A 10,000-nucleotide genomic window follows, 5' to 3' on the forward strand; every position below is an offset into this window, starting at 1 on the left:
CTCTCTCTTCCACTCTCACTTTTGCGCTCTCTCCCTTCCTCCCCATCCTCTTGATCTGTCCATCTATCTATCAATCTGTCGACTTTATTCGCCTGCAGCGGGAGCGAGCCCCCTGCCCCCTCCCCCCTCCCAGGCTAGCGTGCAGGGCCAGCAGGGCACCCTAGGGGTTCTGACGTCAAAGGCTGCCTCGCCGACCAACCTTGATACTCGCCTTCAAGTTTTTGTATCTCGTAGCAATTCATCGTTATCATCATCTCGCCTCCTGTCTGGATTATGGGGTGCCGAGTGCTGAGAGGGCGGGGCTGCTATCTAATTTAAATATTTTTATATTTTTCATATTTATTTGTTTATTTATGTATTTTTTTTATTATTATTATTATTTTGGGTGGGGTGGGGTGATTTCGATAACTTTGAAAATATTTTTATTTTTACTTTCCTCATTCGTTTTTTTTTTTTTTTTTTTGGGGGGGGTGCGTTTCTTTTTCTTTGTCTTTACTTTATTTTCTTTCTTTTTTTTGATGGAGGAATATATTTCTGTATGTGCTTATCGATCGATTTTTATTTTTTACGTATTTTTACTAATTACATTCTATTTTTTCTTCATTATAATTTCCTTTCATCCATTTCTATATCCCTTTTCTGCCTTGTAACAGTTTATTTGCACATTGTTATATTATTATTCATATTATTGCACATTGTTATATTTTTATTCATATTATCGCACATTGTTATATTTTTATTCATATTATTGCACGTTGTTATATTATTATTCATACTATTTTCCTTAAACGCCGGTCCACAAAGCGAAGCCGCTGCCCGTGCGTCGAACACGTGACTGCCCCGTCGCAGCCTTACCGCGCAAGGGCATGCAACATCCCATTCCTAAATCAAGACTATCCTGAAGGGTACAAGGATGTGCCAAAGGATACGTCGGGATAAACTCCTTATTTTTTTCTTACATATCGCTATGTATTCATTTAATTTTCTGGTTTATTTATATATATTGTTCGATTATTTTACGCTCGTGATCCTCTCACTCGCTCGTCCGAATGTGTGTTTGCGTGTTTGTGACAGGTCGGAATGTAGACTTCCCTGGCCATGAACGGGGTTTCCATGGGAACCTGAGCTCAATCCCTCGGTCCTTCACCTTCCTCGGACGGAATATGTGTGTGTGTGTGTGTGTGTGTGTGTGTTTGTGTGTGTTTGTGTGTGTGTGTGTGTTTGTGTGTGTGTGTGTGTTTGTGTGTGTGTGTGTGTGTGTGTGTGTGTGTGTGTGTTTGTGTGTGTGTTTGTGTGTGTGTGTGTTTGTGTGTGTGTGTGTGTGTTGTGTGTTTGTGTGTGTGTGTGTGTGTGCGCGCATACGCGCGTGTGTGCATGTGTCTGGTATGTATATGTAAGCATGTCTTTTCTTAATATGTGTGCATTTTTTTAAATCCTGTGTCCTTTTATGCGTTACCGCTCGTGTTTTTTTTTTTTTTCTTCTTCTTCTTCTTCTTTTTAACGGCTTCTTTTGTCTGCATATTCTCTATTTCTCTTCCTTCTCTTTTGTCACCATCAGCGTAATAATCTCTCAAGCTGAGATTTATTTATTTATTTATTTATTTTATATTTATTTGTTTATTTTTTTTTATTATTTATTTGTTTATTTATTTATTTAATTTATATTTATTTTGTTTATTTATTTATTTAATTTATATTTATTTTTGTTTATTTATTTATCTTTTTCATATTTTTTTATTTATTTTTTTATTTTATTTTTATTTTTTTTTTGTTTATTTATTTATCTATTTCATATTTATTTATTTATTTATTTATTTAATTTATATTTATTTTTGTTTATTTATTTATCTATTTCATATTTATTTATTTATTTTATATTTATTTGTTTATTTATTTATTTATTTTTTCTCCGTCTTACCACCCTCTATCTATTTAATTTCTCGTCTTTCCTCCTCTTCTCTCTTTCTTAAAATATTCGTAATTTTTTCCGGGTATGTGCTTTAAACCCTTCTTCCACGCAGTTCTCTCCCCCTATTGTTTTATCTTCTCGTTTCTTGTTAATTGCCTCATAAGCCGCTTTTGGGGGAGGGGGAGGGAGGGGAAGAGAGAGGGAGGGAGAAGTGAGGGGAAAAAGGGGGGAGGAGGGAAGGGGGGGAGGGGGAAGGGGAGAGAGGGAGGGGAAGGGGGGGAGGGGGGGGAAAAGAGAGGGGAGATGGGAAGAGGGGGGGGGGGGGGAAAGAGAGGGGGGGGGGGGGAGGGAAGAGGGGGAGGGAGGGGAAGAGAGAGGGAGGGAGAAGTGAGGGGGAAGAGAGGGGAACGGAGGGAGGGGAAGGGGAAGACGGGGGAAAGGAGGGAGGAGGAAGGGGAAGAGGGGGAAGGGAGAGAGAGGGAGGGGAAGAGAGGGGAGGGAGGGGAAAAGAGAGGGGAGATGGGAAGAGGGGGAGGGAGGGGAAGAGAGAGGGAGGGAGAAGTGAGGGGGAGAGAGGGGAAGGGAGAGAGAGAGGAAGGAAAGGGGAAGAGGGGGAGGGGGGAGGGAGTATGTAGGGAGAGATGGGTGAGGGAGAGGGGGTAAGGAGGGGAGGAGAGGGAAGAGAGGGGAAAGAGAGGGGGGGAGGGAGTAGAAGAGTAAAGAGGGAAGGGGACTAAGGAGAGAGGGGAAGAAGAGGGAAGAAGGAGAAGCCGAGAGAGGAGTGGAGAATTCGAGGAATGGGGAAAAAGGCTAGAAAGAGGGGAGAGGAGAGAAGAGGAAGGAGGTTTAAGAAAAATAGGGGATTAGAAAGAGGGGAGAAGGGAGAAGAGGAGGGAGATTTAGGGAGAATAAGGGATTAGAAGGAGGGGAGAGGTGGGGGGGGAGGGGTTAGTCCCACATCAGGCTTTTCCGAAACCCTTTTAACTTATCCCGTTTGGGGGGGGGCGCTTGGGTCCGGAGCGCCCCCCCCCCCCCCCCCCCCTCTCTCTCTCTCTTCTTCTCTCTTCCTCTCTCTCTTCTCTCTCTTCTCTTCTCTCTCTCTCTCTCTCCCCTCTCTCGTTCTCTCTCGTTTTCCCATCCTCCCCTCTCTCTCCTCTCTCTCTCCTCTCTCTCTCTCTCCCCTCTTCTCTCCTCTCTTTTCTCTCTCTCCTCCTCTCCTTTCTCTCTTTCTCTCTTCCCTCCCTCTTTCTCTCCTCTTCTCTCCTTCTCTTCTCCTCTTTCTTTTCTCTTTCTCCCCCCTCTTCCCCCTCCCCCTCTCTCTTCTCTCTCTCTCTTCTTCTCTCTCTCCCTTCCCCTCCCCTCTCCTCTCTCTCTCCTCTTCTCTTCTCTCTTCTCCCTCTCTCTCTCTCTCTCTTTCCCTCTTCTCCTTTTCTTCTTCTCCTCTCTTCTCTCCTCTCTCTCTCCTCCCCTTTATCCCCTCTCTTCTCTCCCCTCTCTCTCTCTCCTCTCTCTCTCCTCCTCTCTCTTTTTCTTCTCTCTCTTTCTTCATTTTTTTTTCCCTTTTCTTTCTCTTTTTTTTCTATCACACACACACACACACACACAGCGACGTCCTTACCCGGCACATGTTCCCGGCGCGTCCTCCTCGGGGCTGGGGTTTGATGTCCCATGACCGAGCAGGTCGCAGGTCCGTCGTTATACGGTTTTTTTTTTTCGGGACCACAGGTTTGGGGGGCGTGGGCTGTTAACTATGGTTATTGGCCGGAGGAGGCGAGCGGGGGAAGGGGGGGCGGGTGACGGAAAGAGGATTTTTTTTTTTTTTTTTTTTTGGTGGGGGGGGGGGGGTTGCAGGTAGGGGGTAACGTTTTTTCTTTTCTTTTCTTTTTTTTCTTTCCCCTTTTCTTTTCCTTTTTCTTTTCTTTTCTTTCCCCTTTCTTTTCTCTTCTTTTCTTTTCTTTTCCTTTATTTCCCCCCTTTTGTGCGTCTGATCTGTGCGCGATGGCAAGATGGCGCATGAATTCAGCCTCGTAGTGAGGTTCAGGTGAGCTCATGACTGTTTATGCTAAACCTTGGTGAAGCAGGGCCAGACAGAGGGTGCCAGTGGGGGGTGCCAATGGGATTATTTTTGTGGCACTTGCTTGTCAGACTACGGAGCACGTTGACTCCTGAGGGTGAATGAATGTCATTTAATTTGCGTTTACAAACCTTGATTTACTCTTCCGCGCACTGATTTGCTGATTAGATTCGTAGATTCGCCATTGATGTTTTTTTTTTTTTTTCACTCGTTATTAAGCGCATATCAGTATGATTTAACACCAGTCTATCATTTACAACACGCCGCCAATGCCCCAGCATGCACGGTGACGTTCGCACACCTACGACTTGGGAGAAGACAGAGGCGCCGTTGGTTAGGGTAGGTCGCGGTCTCTTGTTCCTTCGCTGTGCTTTTGCGACTGCTTTTGCCAAGACTTCTGCTTGCCGCGCACGCTCGTTTCTCAGGGATGTCTGTCGCACTCTGATTCTTATTTGCTCTCGGAAATGTATGATTTTTATTCTCCATGTATCCAAAATTCATATATATATATATATATATATATATATATATATATATATATATATATATATATATATATATATCCATATAGGGAAATGGCATGCGTAGTGTGTATATATAATTACATGAACAGCTTGCTTATGTTGTAATAACTCGCATTTATAATATCAGCCCAACAGTTTGACATGTCATTATCAGGAGCAATAACGATAATTTGCAAAATGAAAGTGTCATCACAATCCCTGGCAATTTGGAGATAATGAAATGACATTAAAACGCACCCATCATCAGCTGTTGCGCATTAATTAACATGTACGCGGATGCTGTTTGACGTCACGGTCAGGTAGTCCGGGGGCAGTGGATGTGCCGACGGAGCTGCATGCCAAGGCCGCCCATTATTCTGTTGTTTGACGAAGCAACTAATAACAGGGGTCGCAAGGGCCGTATTTACGAAGGGTACTTGTTAGCAAACGCTGTGCTCAGGGATCGTGGAGTCTGGCGTTTACGTATCCGTCTGACGGAAAGAGTTTCGGTTGTTCCGTTGTTTGAAACATTGTTATTTTATGTTGAGAGAGAGAGAGAGAGAGAGAGAGAGAGAGAGAGAGAGAGAGAGAGAGAGAGAGAGAGAGAGAGAGAGAGAGAGAGAGAGAGAGAGAGACCTAGAAAGTGATGAGAGAGAGAGAGAGAGAGAGAGAGAGAGAGAGAGAGACAGAGAGAGAGAGAGAGAGACCTAGAAAGTGATGAGAGAGAGAGAGATTTAAATTCATTTAGATATAAATTCTTTAAACTATTTCTTGCAATGGTTATTCTTCTAGCTTAAACTTTATCAAAGTACAATGATATGGGACTGAAAGAGAGAGTATGATAAATCATGCTACTACAATAAAGATAAAAAAAAAAACTTATTCAAAATATCCTTCCTAGCAAGGGAGTCTTTAGAAAATCATATGTTAAAAACACTACATCATCCTCGAGGTGAAAACAGCATTAAAAAAAAACTAAAACTTCGCCACGAGGCTCATGGCTGCAGGCGAGGACACACAAGAAGGTCGAGGTGAAGACCGACGGGGAGGAAGGGCTTGGGGCGGAGGGCGAGAAACCTCCGTCCTTCCCCATATCCGAGGTGGGCGTCGGTGGGCGTCGGTGGGCGGGATTGCCAGGTGACTCCGCCCGCCGCCCGTACCTTTTTGTCTCCCTTCCCGTAAAGCAGCGCGGGGATGGGCGCCTGGCATTGTGGTGACGGGCAAGAAGAGGATGATCTATTTAGCCCAGGTGTCGCCGAGCGCGGCTGTCGGATCTTCGAGAATAGCCACGGGGGTGGGGGTGGGGGGGCGTGCAAGATAGCCGCTGTGGGGTTTGTTATTGAATTGCTGTTATTGTGAATAAGGAATGCCTAGGTTTTGTCTTCCTTACGTCGATTTTGCTCGTACAAGAACGCAGATCCCTGCACAAACATCCCATAAAATTTCAGATATACATATTATGCGCGCACGCGCGCACACACACACACACGCACACGTACATGCACACTCACACTCACGCGCGCACACACGCATCACAAACACACGAACAAACAAACACACACACACACATATGTGTGTGTGTGTGTGTGTGTGTGTGTGTGTGTGTGTGTGTGTGTGTGTGTGTGTGTGTGTGTGTGTGTGTTGTGTGTGTGTGTGTGTGTGTGTGTGTGTGTGTGTGTGTGTGTGTGTGTGTGTGTGTGTGTGTGTGTGTGTGTGTGTGTGTGTGTGTGTAAAAGGTACCACCGGCACTCTCCGTGGAAAGGAACTGGAGACCCTACCACGTACTCACTTGAAGATCATCACAACATGAAAACTACAATTAAGTATCATGCTGTAACCACGGCGGTTCGAGCATGAACCTACCGTTGAGAAAAAGAAAGAAAGAAAAAAAAAAAAAAAAAAAGAAAAAAAAATATATATATATATATATATATATATATATATATATATATATATATATATATATATATTATATTATATATATATTATATCTATCTATATATGCATGTATGTATGTATGTATGAGTTTAGTGGCGAAGGATGGTGGAGAGGTCCACGGCTGCTCGAACATGAGCATACCGTTATTGATGATGATGATATACGCGTCTGTAATAAGTGCATGCATATATGTTAGAATATATTTGGAATGAATAATGTGATGTGGTTACAGACATCAAAATATTGTGGTTTAAGATACTTAAACCTAGACATGTTTATGCAAAAAAGGACCATTATGGAATATCTCTGCAACTAAGCGCACCATGAATAAAATAGGGTCTGTATGAATTTACAAGAGTCCCCCTTCTACTTCTCATTCTCGCCAGAAAGAAAACGGGAACCCAAATATGGAGAACTTACCTCATTATGTTTGACGAAGCTTTATTGTTGCAGTAAGTTGACAAAACGCAAACTATACTAGATTAGTCTCGGATATTTGGCTCTACAATAGTGATTTACTCTGGGAAATAGAAATGAGTTCGTACACCCATAATCAAAGCTGTTTACGATGTGTAAGTATTTTAGTATATAATTTTGGTATATCATTCTACACAACAGTTTTCTGTCCTATCGCCATGGAATACACCTGAAACCTGTACTTGGAGTCAGTGTTTTATATCGAGAAGATTCAAAAATTATGTCCGTAAGCAATGTTTCTTTCAAAAGTTTCAGCAGAAAATTGTTAAATTCTTTTACATGACTGATTCTCTACATCAGATCCCCGTGTAATATTGTTGTTTTTTTCTCTCCTCCGCCAGGTATTTTTCTATATTTTTTGCTTATATATTTCTCTCTTTCTTTCTTTCTCTCTGTCTCTCTTCCTCCCGCTTGGTAACTTTACCTTCTTTGCTTCTCTCTCATTCACCTGTTAAAAATACATATCTAAGGTTTGGTTTCTTTCATTTTTTTTCTAGGTGAGCGCGGAGTGGTGGTGTTCCTGGCGCACCAACAGGGGGAGCAGCTGGCCAGAATGGTGGAGAATGGTACCAAGGTCTATGTGTCGATTACCAGGGGCGAGGATGTCAAATACCGGGTCACTAGCATTAACCGGTAAGTTTTGTGGCATTTTGGTACTGCCGGTTTGTATTTCTCTGTGTCTTTGTCTCTGTGTCTCTCTCTCTCTCTCTCTCTCTCTCTCTCTCTCTCTCTCTCTCTCTCTCTCTCTCTCTCTCTCTCTCTCTCTCTCTCTCTATCTATCTATCTATCTATCTATCTCTATCTCTCTGTCTCTGTCTATCTGACTCTATCTTATCCTTGTATTGTTTACAGTTGTTATCGCTCCCTCCCCTCCTCCCCCTACCCCAACATCTTCCGTACTCATCCTCCCCTCTTAATTCCTCCTCCCCCTCCTCCTTCCTTCTTACACCTCTTCCCCCCTCCCCTTCCATTCTTTACTCCTCCCCCTCCCCTTCCCCCTCCCCCTCCTCTTTCCTCCTCCTCCTCCTCTTCCCCTCCCCCTCCCCCTCCCCCTCCTCTTTCCTCCTCCTCCTCCTCCCCCTCCTCCCCCCCTTTCCCTCCTTATTCCTCCTTATTCCACCTCCTCCCCCTCTCCCCTTCCTCCCCTCCCCCCTCCCCCTCCTCTTTCCCTCGGTAGTGGCTGCTTGAATTGTTGATGTGGTCGCTGTTTGCTGTTCTTGCTCGTCACCCCAGGATTATTATTCATTTCTGTTTTCATGCACATCTCATTGGCATTATCTTTGTTGGCGGTTGTCTGTATTTTATTTTTCTCTTCTTTTTGTGCGTTGATTTATTATTGATGATGGGTATTTTATTGAGCAGATTGTTGTTATCATTATCGTTTTCCTTATAGTTGTTTTTGTTTTCATTTTTGTTACTACCGCTGCTGTTGCCCTTCTTCATCGTCATCATTATCATCGTCGTCATCATCATCATCATCATCATCATCATCATCATCATCATCATCATCATAATCATCATAATCATCATCATCATCGACATCTTTAGTCATTGTGATTAGTATCACTAATCATTACTGCTAGTGTGACTAACCAGACACATGCATCGTAAAAAAAAGAAGTCTCAGTGCCTTGGACTGTGTACCTTGCGCAACAGGAGCGTCGCATAAACATTATTCATGTCGACTCGAGTACCACTGCACGTAGACGTCGCTGGCGCTCTCGTCGACGGCTGATCGAGAGCTGATGCGCCAACACGGACTCCTACCGTTACTGATCATGTGAACAACGGCTGCAGCGCCTGGCGTCCTTGTCACTAAACCGTTGGGCATAAGCGGGCTGTGTTTTGGAAACAGGGTTGAGTAAAAAGGATATGTAAATTTTTAAAAATAGAAAAATAACGGGAAGGGGAAAGAAGAGAGAAAAAATAGAGAGAGAGAGGGAGGGAGGCAGAGAGAGAGGGAGAGAGAGAGGGAGGGAGAGAGAGAGAGGGGGGGGGAGAGAGAGAGAGAGAGACAGAGCGATAGAGAGGGAGACAGACAGACAGACAGACAGACAGAGAAAAGAAAATACGGACAGTTGCAGGGTCGAGGGATCAGCTGTTTGTTTGAAGTCTTGGAGGCAGGCGCCCTTTCGTGCGTCTTCGCGTGTCCGGACAGACGACATGTTTACCCTCGAAATACATTATAGACGAGAATATTGATGCAAAAACGAGGAGGATGAGGATGGGAAAATAGATAAGGAGGAGAGGGAGAAGGGAAAGAGTGGGTAGATTAGAAGAGATAAAGGGGGTATGTGAGAAAAAAAGGAAAAACGTAAAATAGAATAACGAGAGAGAGAGAAACAGGAGAGAAGGCAAAGTGTGCAGGCTAGACTATAGAAGGTCACCCCAGTATATCATAATACTAATGATTAGATATGAGTTTTACAATTAGATATTAATTCATGTTAACGCCACTTTAAGTAGTTTGTTAAAACATTGTAAATTGCCATTATGACCAGCCTCTCATTTCACATTAATTTAAAGGAATAAACTCTCTTGGTTGAGGATTTGATTTTGATATTAAGTCAAGACCGAACGAAAATGTAAGATACCTGGCAACAGAGGAACGAACATGCACAAGGGAATTCAGGAATAACAAATGATCATGAAATGCATACATTCTGAAGGCAATATAAATATGTCTTTCCCAAAATAGTAAACTTGAACTAGATTGGAAGAATGTAGACGAGTTATGTTGTTTTTTGTCTGCCTTGAAAGTGCATTGTCGATATGTTTTTTTATATACATTGTTGCGATGTGAAGCGCGTCGTTCAGTATGGAAATGTGGTTTATAAATGCATTCATGATTTATGTATTTAAATGTTTTTAAATTCCGTAGACAGGGTTGTTTACCCGCAGCTGCAACATAGCTACGAACGCACGGACGCGGAAAGGTCCTTACGTAATTCGGACTTTGTTTACTTAAAACTGTACTTTTTGATTGTGAGAATTCGGTGAGGATGAACGTGATTTATATTCAGTTTTTGTGTGGTGTTTTCACAAGTGTCCTGATGCGTATCGAGCATGTAAAACACTGATATTAAGCAGATGTATGCA

At 43.2% G+C, this 10,000-nt stretch overlaps 1 protein-coding gene across 5 annotated transcripts in view; it reads left to right on the forward strand.

Annotated features, from left to right (window-relative positions):
• LOC119583821 (RING finger protein 150-like) overlaps positions 1-10,000 on the forward strand; it is a 121,070-nt gene that overhangs the window by 92,956 nt on the left and 18,114 nt on the right. For all 5 annotated transcript variants that reach the window (XM_037932531.1, XM_037932532.1, XM_037932534.1 and 2 more), the window contains one exon: positions 7,399-7,534. In XM_037932531.1, the coding sequence (XP_037788459.1) occupies positions 7,399-7,534 (136 nt within the window). The remainder of the gene's footprint in view (positions 1-7,398; positions 7,535-10,000) is intronic.

Source organism: Penaeus monodon, chromosome 17, assembly GCF_015228065.2.
Source record: "Penaeus monodon isolate SGIC_2016 chromosome 17, NSTDA_Pmon_1, whole genome shotgun sequence".
NCBI classification, from domain to species: Eukaryota; Metazoa; Arthropoda; class Malacostraca; order Decapoda; family Penaeidae; genus Penaeus; species Penaeus monodon.